General features: G+C 46.2%; 1 protein-coding gene across 1 annotated transcript in view; it reads right to left on the bottom strand.

Annotated features, from left to right (window-relative positions):
• ACACB (acetyl-CoA carboxylase beta) overlaps positions 1-15,233 on the bottom strand; it is a 99,873-nt gene that overhangs the window by 15,848 nt on the left and 68,792 nt on the right. Inside the window, exons 32-41 of the mRNA XM_069497550.1 lie at positions 13,240-13,296; positions 12,960-13,001; positions 11,576-11,791; positions 9,730-9,885; positions 8,390-8,593; positions 7,292-7,447; positions 2,096-2,218; positions 1,720-1,989; positions 1,192-1,289; positions 68-188 (exon numbers count right to left, since the gene is read on the bottom strand). Of these exons, the coding sequence (XP_069353651.1) occupies positions 68-188; positions 1,192-1,289; positions 1,720-1,989; positions 2,096-2,218; positions 7,292-7,447; positions 8,390-8,593; positions 9,730-9,885; positions 11,576-11,791; positions 12,960-13,001; positions 13,240-13,296 (1,443 nt within the window). The remainder of the gene's footprint in view (positions 1-67; positions 189-1,191; positions 1,290-1,719; positions 1,990-2,095; positions 2,219-7,291; positions 7,448-8,389; positions 8,594-9,729; positions 9,886-11,575; positions 11,792-12,959; positions 13,002-13,239; positions 13,297-15,233) is intronic.

The raw sequence follows: 15,233 nt of genomic DNA, 5'->3' as shown, positions 1-15,233 counted from the left end.
ACTGGGACTCCTTGAAAGTCTCTATGATGGAGAGTTGAAAAAGGAAGGGAACTAGGAGGGGACTCACCAAGCTAATGGTGACGACCTCTTCGTAAGCCAGGGAGGACTCCCCGGCGATCGTGCCCGAGCCCCTGAGATTCTCCACGCCCAAGCCATCGTCCTTCCCAATGATATCCGTGATGACGTATCTGCCAAAACCCAACACAGGTTAGAGCCCAAGCTCTAACCCAGGAAGTCCCGAGGACCCAAGGCAGGAAGGACAGGGCAGTAAGGTGAGACCCCAAAAGTGGAAAAGCAGCCAGAGGCTAAATGAAAGCAGGGGTCTAGCACCCTCACGACGGGTGCTAACACTTCTAAAAGGGCAAGCACAGCATCAAAAATTATCTCCCTTGTCCCTCGACCTAAGATATCTGTCTGTACAGAGGCTGCCTTAGTAAAACGTTACTCCACCTTGCATTCCTTCAAAAGCAATTTAGAATAACGTTTGGTCTACAGAGAGATGGGGGTACACAGCTGAAGCCTGTTCACGGTCCAGCAAGATTCCATGACCACATAAGCCTGTCCAGTCAAACCCCTGTTAGAGATTCACAAAGCACGTCAGCATGTTAAAGGTTCTGACAAGGCCTGCACAGTACAGATGCTTATTAAATCTCATTGAACCCAATATTTCCCAAACTCTTCTGACTATGGAAATTTTTTCTCCCCCACATATCACTAACTAACATTCCGGAAAACCCAGTCTAGGAATTCCTGATTTAGTCAATCCCACTAAGGAAGACACAACTACCTGTGATGTTCTCAAAGAGCAGACCCCTGCTCTGCCCACATCTTCCCTGCTCGCCAAATCACCGATGCATCTGTTCAGCTAATTTAGTCATAAGGTACGAGCTTGTGGTTCCTGGGACATCCTGAGAGTTAGATCCAATCTAATTCTCCCTGCAGGACGTGCTATTTTTGTGGAAGGGGTGAGTCATTTTAGAATGACAAGGATGGGTTCGCCCTGGAGAAATGTCCCAAATGCTTAAGTCAGCAGTGCCTGCCATGGAAGCTTAGGGGTCCTACTATACAATCTCCACCACCCCGCTTGAAAATATCAATCACCACGAGCCCAGAGGAAACAAGACCGATTCCCTGTTACTAGCAGATATGAACCATGAACAAAATCAAGGAGCTGCCCGATGAGTTATTTACCTGGATTCTCCTCCTTCCTCGACGTGTTTACAGTGGACGGAGTTCAGGGAGCTGATTCTGGTGTAGTCTTGCGGGGTCAAGTACAGGTACTTAAATCCCTTAAAAAAAAAAAAATAGACTTCAGTGAGGCTACGAATCCAGTTACCTGTGCTGACAGCCACTGTTTTTTTTTTAAAATGTCGATATGGAAGGGGCAAATGTACCCCAGCAGCGGGGTATTTTTAACCTTCACATTTTCCGTGCACGCTGCATTCAGGAGATGCCCAGGATCTACCAGCTCAGTGTTTGCAAACTTTGTTTCATTATTATCCCCCTAAGGAGACTTTTTAGATATGTTTTTCCTAATCCCCACCAGTGAAATTTTAAAACCACTCCTATACTGCCTGGCTGTTCATGCACGACCTGTGCACCTGTGCTTTACACATAAAAAGATAAGATTTCTTTCACTCTTCTTGCAGGTGCTATCACCCCCGCTGCAAAGACACGCGCAGAATGGAGTCACCCTGCCACGCCAGCTTCATGACGTACTTTCTGGGGGTCTTCTGGGTCCACCCAAGCCACCTGGAACATGTGTTTGATCTCCTCTGCCATGCCGATGCGGGCCCCACTGTTGGCTGCCAGGTAGATTTTGGGGATGCCCTCTGCCCGGGCCAACTCGGATGCCCGCAGGTACAGAAGGTCCTCCCCTGGGCCAAACGATCCGATGCGGAAGGTGATGTCGTTGCCGATGACAATCACATCCCGCCCTTCTGGATACTCATGGGTCTTCAGCCTCATTTTGAAGACCACCATGCCTACCTGGCAAGAAAAACGAACACGCAGGGAAAATGAGTTCGTTCGTTCAGGGGGAGCTTTGTTAGAAGGGGTGACAGAGGCCGGGGGCTGGGCTTTGCTGAGCTGTCACCTCGTTGCCACCAGGAAGCCGGTTCAGCTCCACCAGCTGGCCCTGCGGGTCCAGCACCAACTCCGTGTATGTCAGGATGTCTTTGGGGTACTTGTCCGGCGAGCCCCACAGTTTAAAGAGAGCCTGGGGAGAGCAGAGGAAAGAGGAGAAACTTGAATCCATCAGATGGAGCTGATCTGTCATGATTTCAGTGTGAATTTTCTAGTTCTGTCTTTTTAAATCATGAAATATTTGAAGCATACCAAAAAAAAAAAAAAAAAAAACCCTATGTAGAATAATAAATAAACACCCAGGCATCAGGCTGGTGCCTTTGTCAAATCTGAATGTTTGCATAATTGCTTAAGATTTTTTTAAAGAAAGAAGAAAAATGCAGTTGAAGTCCCTGGTACACCCTCCCCCTGCCACTCCCCACCCCCCCCACACTCCCCACCCTCCTCCCTGCTCCACCCCCCGGTAACCATTAGCAACCGCCAGTCCCGAGCATTCTTTCTTAGGTCTTGTCTTCCTCATATGTGCATACGTTGAAACCACGTAGTGTTATTTAAACAAACTGTAAATAAACGGCGCCACCCTGGACACATCCTTCAGCAATTTACATTTTCTACTCCCCATGATGTTTTCGAGATTTTTCCGTGTTGATAAATTTAGCTCTTGGTCTCTGCTGTTCAGATTTCCACAGTAGGAATATACCACAAGTTATTTACTTCCAACCCTATTTAGGAACATGTAGGTTGTTTCCAGTTCTACGCTATTGCCCATGAGGCTGTAATCAACATTCCTATGGTCTCAGAAGCAAGGCTGAGGGTCCCCCCCTCCCCCACCACACACACCCGGGAGAACTGCTGGGTCACAGGGACTGTGACCTTCAACATCACTTGACATTATCAAATAGCTTCCAAATTTTTTGAACCCCTTTACAAGACCACTGAGAACGTATAAGAACTCCTTTGCTCTGTATATTGCCCAACATTTGGTTTTGCCAGATTTTTTTTTTTTTTTTTTTTTTTTTTGAGACAGAGTCTCACTCTGTTGCCCAGGCTAGAGTGAGTGCCGTGACGTTAGTCTAGCTCACAGCAACCTCAAACTCCTGAGCTCAAGCGATCCTCCTGTCTCAGCCTCCCGAGTAGCTGGGACTACAGGCATGCACCACCATGCCCGGCTAATTTTTTCTTTATATATTTTTAGCTGTCCATATAATTTCTTTCTATTTTTAGTAGAGATGGAGTCTCGCTCTTGCTCAGGCTGGGGTTTTGCCAGATTTTTAAATGTTTACCCGTCTGCTGGGTGTGAAATTGTATCATGATATTGATCCGTACTTTGCTGATTATTAGTGAAGTGAGCACCTTCTAAGATGCTTGTCAACCATGTGAGTTTCTCTTTGGCAAGTTTTCTGTTTATAACTCCTTCCCGTATTTTTAATAGTTTTGCTTTTTCTTTTTCCCTAATTGATTTATAACCATTCTCAAGATCATCTAGTGGGTGATAGTAGGCACTGAAACATATTCTCCCAATCTGGGGCTTAATCTTTTTTCTTTTTTGTGTAAACAACTTGTAAGTTTCAACATAAATGTATGGGCTTTTCCTGTATAGTTTGTGCTTTTAACTGACTCCCAGTTAATTTCCTCCTGAAATTTATTTTTGTTACTGGATGCAGCAGAAATCTACATTTATTTTTTCCAACTAGATAAGTGATTTCCCATGTATCTTTTACCGAAGTTCATCCCCCTGATTCACAATCAAGATCATGTCTACAAGTGGGTCTGATTCTAGGTTCCCTATTCTGTTCCATTGGACTATCGGTCTAGCTCCATCACAAAAATACCACATTGTCTCAATTACTGTTGCTTTAAAATAAGTTGTGACATCTGCTAAGATGAATCCTCCTCACTTTGTTCTTTTTCAAAACTGCTTTTGGTTTTCCATATACATTTTAGGATCAGCCTTTTTAAGTTTCACCAAAAAACTCTATATGTATTAATTTGAGTGAAACTGATATCCTCACAATATTGAATCTTCCCATCATTCATAAGCATGGCATATCTCTCCATTTATTTAGGCTTAAAGTATTTCAAGAAAGTTTTAAAATTTCCTCCATAAAGATTTTGGGGTTTTTTTGTTTTATTTATTCCAAGATAAACTTATGGTTGATCTTGATATTGTAAACGGTATTTTCCCCCAATTATATTGTATAATTAGTGCCGGTTTATAGGAATGCAATTAATTTTTGTATATTGATCTTATATCTAGCAATCTTGCTATATTCTCTAATTGGTTCTATAGATTCTCTTGGATTTCTTATACAGACATCTATATCATCTGCAAAAAAACAATTTTGCTTTTTTCTTCCAAGTCTTTATATCTTTTATTTCTTTTTCTTGTGTTATTGCATTGGCCAGTAACTCCAGTAAAAATGTGGAATAGAAGGGTTGATAATGGCTATTTCTGTCCTGTCCCTGTCTTTAAAGAGAATGCCTCTAACATTTCACTATTAGCTTCTATTAATTTTAGGTTGATATCTTTTATCAAGATAAACAAATTCTCTTCTATTCTTAAGTTTATTAAATGTTTTAATTAAAAATAGATGCTGTCTTGTCAAACTTTTTTGCACCTAGAGACATTTAAGTTTTTTCTTAATCTATTAATATGGTAAATTTCATGAACAGATTTCCTAATATAAAATAATATAAGAAGTCACAGGATAAACTCTACTTGATTTAAACTTTAAAGAAATCATTACCGGATTTCATTTGCTAATATTTTCTTATTTTTATGTCTGTGTTCATAAATGAAATCACAAATTTCCCTTTTCCTGAGGTTCTTATGTGGGATTAATAGTAAGGTAATAACCCGATAAAATGAGTTAAGCAGCATTCAATCTTATTTTTTACTGTCTAAACAATTTGTATGTGGAGGTCATTAACTGTTCCTTGAAGATTTGATTAAAACTGTTGTAAAACCATCTGGGCCCAATTTTTTAGCTATTTATTCAATTTCTTTAATGCCTTATAATCTATTCAGATCAGATTTTCTATTTCTTCTTCAGTCAGTTTTGATAAGATATATTTTCCTTGGAAATTTTCCATTTCATCTAAGTTTTCAAATGGATAGGTTGTCCATATTATTCTGCCTCTTTATCTTAAAAAAAAAAAAAAGGAGGGCCGGGCACAGTGGCTCACGCCTGTAATCCTAGCACTCTGGGAGGCTGAGGTGGGCAGATCGTTTGAGCTCAGGAGTTCAAGACCAGCCTGAGCAAGAGTGAGACCCTGTCTCTACTAAAAATAGAAAGAAATTAGCCAGACAACTAAAAATATATAGAAAAAATTAGCTGGGCATGGTGGCGCATGCCTGTAGTCCCAGCTACTCGGGAGGCTGAGGCAGGAGGATTGTTTGAGCCCAGGAGTTTGAGGTTGCTGTGAGCTAGGCTGATGCCATGGCCCTCTAGCCTGGGCAACAGAGTGAGACTCTGTCTCACCAAAAAAAAAAAAAAAAAGGAGGATAGATTTGCTTCCAACTTAGTCACGCTTCTTCCCATGTGGTCCTTGAGGTCAGAGGCAAAAGTATACAGACAATGACATTCTTAATCATAAAAGTTTCCATTTATTAAGCATCTACTGAATATGTTACATATATTTCTTCAAAGACCTTGTGAGGTCGGTATTATTATTATCCTCATCTTACAGAGGAGGAAACTGAGGCCCAGAGAGGAATTTGCTTAGGGACAACAGGAAGCAAGGGACAGACCCAGCATTCGAGCCCAGGCCTGAGTCACTCTGAAGAGCAGCTGTTCCTGCTATTTGGCATCTCTGTGCCCAAAGCACAGGCGCAGGTAGGAACTCACCCCTCCCACCTACAGTCAAAGGTCCCTGACCTTGGTGTTATGAATGTCATGCACAAAGTAATGGTGGCGATGTGCGGAGACAGCCACGACACCAATGTCAGCGTGTTCAGTCTACAGCATAAAAAAGTAAAAGCATAACAAAATACCTGAAGGAAACACACTAAAATGTCACTGTGAGCATCAGTGGTGGGAAGATTGTATACAGGTGAAATTATATTTCCTTATTCCTACTTTTCTCTATTTTCCAATGTACACTTTAATAATCAGAAAAGTATAACACCTAGCACTCTGGGAGGCCGAGGCGGGTGGATCGCTCAAGGTCAGGAGTTCAAGACCAGCCTGAGCAAGAGCGACACCCCGTCTCTACTAAAAATAGAAAGAAATTATATGGACAGCTAAAAATATATATAGAAAAAATTAGCCGGGCATGGTGGCACATGCCTGTAGTCCCAGCTACTCGGGAGGCTGAGGCAAATGGATTGCTTGAGCCCAGGAGTTTGAGGTTGCTGTGAGCTAGGCTGACGCCATGGCACTCTAGCCAGGGTGACAGAGCAGGACTCTGTCTCAAAAAAAAGAAAGTATAACAAAACGTTATTTTTTAAAAGTAGATTAAAGCTTCCTCAAAGGCAGTGACCCCAGCCTCTTCCCTGTGGTCTATCTAGCCTGAGAATGGTGCCTGCCAAGTACCAGGTACTTAATAAATGAACATGAAAAAAACAGCAGGAAACACATCAGAATGTTAAGCAATTTGTCATTAGGGTGTGGGACTATGAGTTACTTTTTTCTTTTTCCCATTCTCCTTTATTTTCCAAAGTTTCTAAATCATATTACTTTTATTACTGGAATAAATATTAGGTTTATTTTGGGAGAACACACTATGAAGTATGAAGTCAATCTCAACATTAATTTCTTTTTCTTCATGAAGATCTTGGTTTTTTTTTTTTTTTTTTTTTTTAGAGACTGTGTCTCCCTCTGTTGCCTGGGCTACAGTGCAGTGGCATCATCATAGCTCACAGCAACCTCAAACTCCTGGGCCTCAAGCGATTCTCCTGTCTCAGCCTCCTGAGTAGCTGGGACTACAGACACATGCCACCATGCCTGGCTAATTTTCTTTTATTTTTTGTAGAGATGGGGTCTTGTTATGTTGCCCAGGCTGGTCTTGAACTCCTGACCTCAAGCGATCCTCCTGCCTTGGCCTCCCAAAGTGCTGGGATTACTGGTGTGAGCCACCATGCCCAGCCCAACACCTCGTTGTTTAGACTGAGGCTAGAGAAGAGGATCTACGGACCGGGGTTTGGTTCTGGTGGAGTCTGTTGGGAGGAGCTGGGGGTGGTGACGCATCTGAGCTGCAGACTTGCCTGCCTGAACATTTCCGGGAAGTCATAGATGTAGGTGGTCCCCAGGGACTGGGCCTGGAATCGCTTGGCCTGCAGCAGGTCCTTGGTGACATACGGAGTATTGATCAGCATCCCGTGCTGGGGCCCTTGTTTGTTGCCAAAGGAGTGAAACATGATCTGGACCAGAAGGAAAGTAAAACAGAGAGTGAGAGAGCAGGTCTTAGAGAACCACATTCCTCCCCAGGTATCTCTTCCCCATCCTCAACAATGAAACAGTGTGGAGAAGCAAAGCATGTCGTATCTCGTAAAGACGGGCGTGCCTGGGATGGGCACGACTCTCTTGTTCACCGCTGTGGGCAACCAGGACAAGAAGGGACAGTGGGAGCTGGGGAGACGCAGCTCTGAAAATACAGCAATCACAGCACCACCCACATAAACAAGAGTGGGTGTAGAAACCGGTGACATTGAGCAAGGTCTGTACTGGGATTAACAGTACTGTGCCAATGTCAAGCCCCTGTTTTGATAACGTTAAGACAGTCACGTAAAATGTTCTCATCAGGAGAAGCCACGTGAAGGGCACACGGGAACTCTCTGTGCAATTTTTCCTCTGTACTAATCTGCAACTTCTTGAGAGCCTTGAATCTTTTATTATTTCAAAATAAAAAGTGTACATATTAATATATATATACACACGCATAAACATTTACACACACGCTATATAAATATATAAACACACACACATATATACAAATGAGAGTCAAAAGGATATCTGATTCACTTTACAAAAGTCTGTTCTAAATCAGGTTGGAGGAAATATCTATTTTCCTCAGTGAACCAAGCTGGGAACTGCATTGTAATCAAACACAATACTCTGTATCTCATCCTAAGTGTGACCTAGAATGGATTCAACTTAGCAGGACTCACTCTCCCTCCCAGGATAATGAACTACCAGGATTTGGAAGCTGACATGTTCATCCTAAAACTCAGACGGGCCATCCCAGCCCAGCATGGCAAGGCGAGGCGGGACAGCCACCGAATGTCATTCTAATCTACGCCTTGCCGTCCCGAGCACCCAGCCTCCGCTCTGGCTTAGACTTCCGTGGCCTGGCCCAGCCTTACGTTTCCGGATCTGGGGTCGGTCACTTCTTTGTAGAGGCTGATGTCCAGGTAGTAGCCCGACTCGTTGGTGAGGAACAGGCGGATGGGGACGGCGCTGCCGGTGGTGGTCTGGCGGATGTTGATCTTGACCTCAGCCTGCAGCACTCGGAGTTTCCACAACCGGCTGCCGTAGCGCATGACCATGGAGCGCACAGACTCCTCGATCTGCCCCAAAACACAGCAATTCCAGTCTCAGAGCCCATCATTCCACACGCACTTGTAATAGCACCGAAAACAACAGGATGGGGAGAGCTACTGAATGCAAAACGCCTGGGACATAAGTATCCAATAAAAAGTATCAGCTCGTAACAACCAAACGCATCGTGCTAAGCATTTAAATCCCATTAACTAGTTTTGCTCTCATAAGTCAGAGAAGCAGGCTTTTATCCCCATTGAGGGATGAAGAAACAGGCTTGCCTGAGCTAGTGTTCCTGTATCATACCATCTTTATACGCTGCTCAAGCCTGCACACAGTTTTCTTTTGGAACTACATGGCCTAGGGAAGCCAGGACACCTACAAGGGCCCCCTGCACTCTGCAGATGCCAAACGGATGCACCAGGACTCCTTTCATTGCACAACCACCCCCCCGCCCCCACCCATGAAACTCTGCCCGCTGACGATGAACCAGCCAACAGAGAACGGCTCAGCCACAGACATCCGGGTCCCGCTCCCCTCCCCCGCCCACACGCAGTCCCCAACAGAGCCTGGAACCAGGGAGAGCTAGAGATGAGTGCCGTGGCATCAGCCTAGCTCACAGCAACCTCAAACTCCTAGGCTCAAGCGATCCTCCTGTCTCAGCCTCCTGAGTAGCTGGGACTACAGGCATGCACCACCATGCCCGGCTAATTTTTTCTATATATATATATATTTTTTAGCTGTCCATATAATTTCTTTCTATTTTTAGTAGAGATGGGGTCTCGCTCTTGCTCAGGCTGGTCTCAAACTCCTGAGCTCAAACGATCCGCCCACCTCGGCCTCCCAGAGTGCTAGGATTACAGGCCTGAGCCACCGCGCCCGGCCCTCCGTGCCATTCTTAAAGGGAAGCGTGGCCCATACAGGCCACGGCGAAGATAGGGCTGTGGCTAAAATAAGGCTATCAAATTGAAGGCTGGAAGGTTCGTCCTCCTCCTGCAGCAACTGAGGCTCAAGTATGCACACATTCATCCTGGAATTCAGGTCTGGTGGGGTAGGAGACAATACCCCAAAGTGACACGGCACGAAGGGCCATGTAAGGTGGAACCCAGAGCCTGGAGAGAGCCCCATCCCCACCCCCACCCCACCCCCCGCAAAAAGGCGAGACCTTGGAGGGGTCCATGATGACGGTGGGCACGAAGTTGAGGAAGATGTGGTTGCAGTCGGTGCGCACGCTGGTGTTGTTGAACGCCACCTCCAGCTCGTCCATGGCCTCCAGGAGCAACCGCTCCCCCTCGTTCTGCAGGTACTCGAAGGAGGCTTCCTGCCAAAGGGTGGGGGGCAGGCGCTCAGGCCAAGGGCGCGGGGCCCGCTCCTGGCTGGCCAGGCACGCAGCCCAGAGAGGCAGAGGCAGGAGGAAAACACTCCCCTCCTCCAGAAAGTGTGCCGGGCGGGGGCTGCAGAGCCCTCCCTCCAGGGGTGAAAGGATATCAGATCTGTCAAGCATATCCACCGTGTCTCTTATTTTCTGTATCTTGACGCTTTGACATCTAGGGCCTCCCTGGCCTTGGAGGCACCCTCCAGCCAATTCCCGGAGACATAAACGATTCCACGTAAGCGCACTTTTCAAACACAAACCAACTAACCCAGAGCCCACATCCCAACCACCTGCTTTATCCAAGCTCACACACACACCTGCCCCCATCACCCACGGCCGGGAACCAGAGAACTAGAGACAGCTTCTCTACCCCAGGGCCCTCTGAAATGATGCAGACTAGCTGAGCCTAAACCTGTTTACCTCAGCCTGCTTGCTTCTTCCCACCGAAACCACCAGAAAGGCTCCCTCCGCCGCCCGGCCATCCCCGTGTGCCCACTTCTTCTCCAGAACTGTGAGTAACAAATGTCCCTTTTTTTTTTTGAGACAGAGTTTTACTCTGTTGCCTAGGCTACAGTGAGTGCCGTGGCGTCAGCCTAGCTCACAGCAACCTCAAACTCCTGGGCTCAAGCGATCCTCCTGCCTCAGCCTCCCGAGTAGCTGGGACTACAGGCATGCACCACCACGCCCGGCTAATTTTTTCTACATATATTTTTAGTTGTCCAGCTAATTTCTTTCTATTTTTTTAGTAGAGAGGGGGTCTCACTCTTGCTCAGGCTGGTCTCAAACTCCTGAGCTCCAACGATCCGCCCGCCTCGGCCTCCCAGAGTGCCAGCATTACAGGCGTGAGCCACCGCGCCCGGCCAACAAACGTCTTTTCAACTGCAATCGTCTCCTATTCTGTTGGCCCCACCACACCTGAATAATAAAACCTATTAAAACATCCAATTGACTGAGGCGGCAAAAGACTGAGATCAGCTTAACATCCGCTGATAGGGAGTCAGTGAAAACTAAACGGCACGCAGCGGACCGTCTTCACTGACACAGAAGGATCTCTACGAGCAACTGACCAACGACAAAACTACAGTCTGCAAATGCTCTGTCCACCCCGAGCTCCTGTCTGCAACGTTGTACCCGCAACTCTAGGTTGTAGGAATGGAATTATGCAGAGAAAGGGGTACTCGTGGGGTTGGCCCCTCAGTGGCAAGATTCTGGGTCCTTTCGGTTGAATTTTTGAAAATAGTTTTCAGTTTTGTTTAAAATTGTCACAGTGTAATCATGGATGACTTTTCTAAAGTGAGAGACAGTGAAAAACGATCACTCACTCACTCCAGGGGCAAACAGAAGAGATTCCCGAAACAAACTGGTATCTTTCTATCCTCTCGATTCTCTGCTCGTGCAGAGAGATCCACATGATACGAGAAACAGATCCAAGTGCCGCCAGCTGGGACATGATAATAGGCCACTTTGCTATCCGCCTCCCGCCCTGCGCTGGAGCGTCACAGAGCAGGGCCACGTGTGCCCGGTGCACCCCACCTCCCCCAGCGTGCAGCCCAGGGCCTGGCCCTGAGCAGGAACCTGAGCAAGACCAGAGCGCAAAGGACCAACGTGGAGAAAGAAGCACTCCGCAACATCTTACCTTCGTAATCAGGTCCGAGTGCCTGATGATGGCTCGCATGAAGAACCGGTGGTCCGTCACTTCCGCCCCTTCCTTTACCCTGGCGGCACCCAGGTAAAGGTGCATCTTGTGGTTGGCGCAGGGCACGGCAGTCAGGTCGAAGTTGCGCATCCGGCTGAGCTCTAGCTGGAAGGCCAGGGCGGGCTCCAAGTGACGGTAGATGCGATCTTCTGCAAACTGGAGGCCGGCCGGAGAAAGCAGACAGACACACACACACAGGGTTTGACATCAGGGCTGCATGCCTAATATTCTGCGGACACCTGGTATTCATGAGTTTAGCACTCGGGAATGTAGTGTTCATCATGAGCGCCTAATTGTGAGCCACCCCCAGGGCTCAAGAGATTTGCAGTTTTGCTAAGATCCGCGGAGAGCCACGAGCATTACAAGACTGGTGTGCTGGGTGCTGGGTGCGCCTCTTGCTTCCTGGGGGAACCCCCCCCCAGCACCTGCCAGTGCGACCAGGCTCGCCTCTGTCATGGCATTTGCAAGAAGTCCCCAACCTTTGGTTTCTTGGTGGACATTGTCCCCAAAAGAGAGTGACTGACAGTGCTGGAGAACAAACTAAAAACAAAAAAAGAAGAACCTAAAAAAAAAGATGGGACTTTGCTGGAAAAGTAAGGCTTTGGATAAATTAAAATAGAAAATGCTGAATTTGGGGAGGGGGGGGTCTTGAATCTGTGTTGGGAACAAGCCTACTATTCTAGAGTAGGGATTAGCAATCTTTTTCTGAAAGGGCCAGACAGTAAATGTCCCAGGCTGACAGATCATACGGGCTCTGTCACAGCCAGTCAATTCTGCTACTGTAGAGTGACAGCCACAATATGGAATCCACTGGGTGTGGCTGTGTTCCAAATAAAACTTTGTTCATCAAAACAGGCAGCCAGTCTGCAAGTCGTAGTTTCCAACCACTGTTCTAGAAGAGCATAAGAATGGCTGGGCTTGGTGGCTCATGCCTGTAATCCTAGCACTTTGGGAGGCCGAGGCAAGAGGATCGCTTGAGGCCAGGAGTTCAAGACCAGCCTGGGCAACACAGCCAGACCCCATCTCTAAGAAAAAGAGTTTGGTATAAAACAGTCTTCCTGCGTATACCAGCAAGTACAAAAATTATCCCAAACGAGACAGAAGCATGTAGGGAGGCAGAAAGGGCAAGATTCTCCAGTTCTGAGCTCCACACAGACAACACAAGGTCTCTGATTGGAAATCAGACCCCAGTGGAAGAATGGAGTCTACATAAACATTGCCATATTTTAGAATCTGGGGCTGCCTTAAGGACTGGGGGCTGCATCCTTCACAAATATCAAAGATGCCAGGGAAGAGAGAACAACGTCACTGCTTTTAGCCATACCTTATCTCTTGCTCTGAACGTGAAAAACTTGGGAAATTCTTTCTGCAAAAAGAAATCCATACAAAAGACAATTAAATCAACTCGTTGAAAGATCTGTGTGCTTACTTTGTGATTGTGAACGAGGACCCAGTCTGCTCTTAGAATGAATCGTTTAGAAAGCCTTCCCCTGTCTAGCGACTGATCTCTCCCACCCCAGTCTACAGAATAAACATCACATGAATGGCACCGAGGCCGGGAGAGCGGAAAAGAGTGAAAGAGATGAACTGAGTGTTGGACTGACCTCTTGGGCAATCAGGAATGTGATTCTTCGGAGTCCACAATCCACAAGGATATTTTTCTGCATTAAAAGCCAAAGACATGATGGGATGTTATCCGACCACAAAATGGACTGACGTAACTACCGCCTGTTACCGCACGGATGAGCCATGCAAACGTGAGGCTCGGTGGGGGAACTAGTCACAAAAGACCCCCTAGTGCATGATTCCATCTAGACGAACTGTCCAGAATCGGCAAATCCACAGAGACAGCAAGTAGATCAGTGGCTACCCGAGGCTGGGGCGGGACACGGCTCCGGGCTGGGGGACAATTGAGAGCAACTGCTAATGGGTACAGGGCTTTTCTGGGGGGGGCGGTGACAAAGATGTTCCATAATGGATTCTGGTCCTAACTGCACAACTCTGTGAATATACTAAAAAGCATTACATTGCACACTTTAAATGGGTTAATTGTGTAGTATATGAATTATTTCTCAATAAAGCTGTTACAAAAAACGATAATCCAGCCGGGCGCGGTGGCTCACGCCTGTAATCCTAGCACTCTGGGAGGCCGAGGCAGGTGGCTCGTTTGAGCTCAGGAGTTCGAGACCAGCCTGAGCAACAGCGAGACCCCGTCTCTACTAAAAATAGAAAGAAATTATATGGACAGCTAAAAATATATAGAAAAAATTAGCCGGGCATGGTGGCGCATGCCTGTAGTCCCAGCTACTCGAGAGGCTGAGGCAGGAGGATCGCTTAAGCCCAGGAGTTGGAGGTTGCTGTGAGCTAGGCTGATGCCACGGCACTCTAGCCCTGGCAACAAAGTGAGACTCTGTCTCAAAAAAAAAAAACAAAAAAAACAAACAAACAAAAAATGATAATCCAAACATCCTGTTGTATACGCTGTAAATATATGTAACTTTTATGAGTCAGTTATACCTCAATAAAGCTGGAGATGGAAAAAAAAGACAAATTGAGTGAAAAAGCATAGCACAAAAGAGTATAAACTATGATTCCGTTTATACAAAAGTTGAGAATGGATCAAAACTAAACTATATTGTTAGAAGTCGGGATACAGCCAGTTGTCTCGGGGGGTGGGAGGTGACAGTGAACGGAGGGGCCACAGGATGGCTTCTGGGGGGGCGGGAGGTTCATTTCTCGATCTGAATGCTGGTTACACTTGGGGTTCCCACTGACGTTCATCAAGCTACATACGTTTATGATGTGTGCGCTTCACTTAAAAATTACCCAAGAAAAGTATGAAACTGCTCCCTTGTCACTCTCTCAATGAAATAAATACTATTATAGGCAGATTTATGGGGAAAGAAAAAAAAACCCAGAAGACAAGAAAACAAAGTTATTATTTAATTTGTCGATATGGTAAGGAAAATTGTTAGGGGACATCCTGGATTTTCAGTGCGACAATCCCAATGCACAAATAAGGTGACATCTGAGCTGGCTGGGCAGTTTCCTGCCTCCCAGTGGCAGCTATGTCAAGAAGAAACAGGCTGCACAGAAACACGCCACTGTTCTCACAGTGGCTACCTCAGAGGATGGGGCCATGGGTTTTTGTTTTAAAGCCTGCTTTTCAGATTTCTCTGCACCTTAAACATTGGCTACAATGAACATTAATACATCGTGGAATTGTCAAGTAAAGGCTACATATATCTGTGAAAATAATGTCCCTAAGCTTTCCTACGGTGCTCCATGATTCAGCCTCACAGTGTCTCCTACCCATGAAGCACCAGGCCAGGTCCCCCGAGGGACCCCAAGGCAGACAGAGGTAAGAGGTGTCCCTCCCACCAAGATAACATGGGGACTAAAACACACATACACATAAACAGACTAAACAGCAACGGAAAATCCCAAGCTTTCTTGAAGTTGAGACCAAAGTCAGGAGAGTAAAGAACCCACAGCCAGACAGCACGCCTGGCACATCTGATTATTTTATGAACTAAGAATCTCAGATCCCATTTTACAGATGGGAAAACTGAGGATCAGAAAGGTAAAGTCACCTGCC

This window comes from Eulemur rufifrons, chromosome 21 (assembly GCF_041146395.1).
Source record: "Eulemur rufifrons isolate Redbay chromosome 21, OSU_ERuf_1, whole genome shotgun sequence".
Lineage (NCBI taxonomy): Eukaryota > Metazoa > Chordata > Mammalia > Primates > Lemuridae > Eulemur > Eulemur rufifrons.
This window is presented reverse-complemented; position numbering and strand designations above follow the sequence as displayed.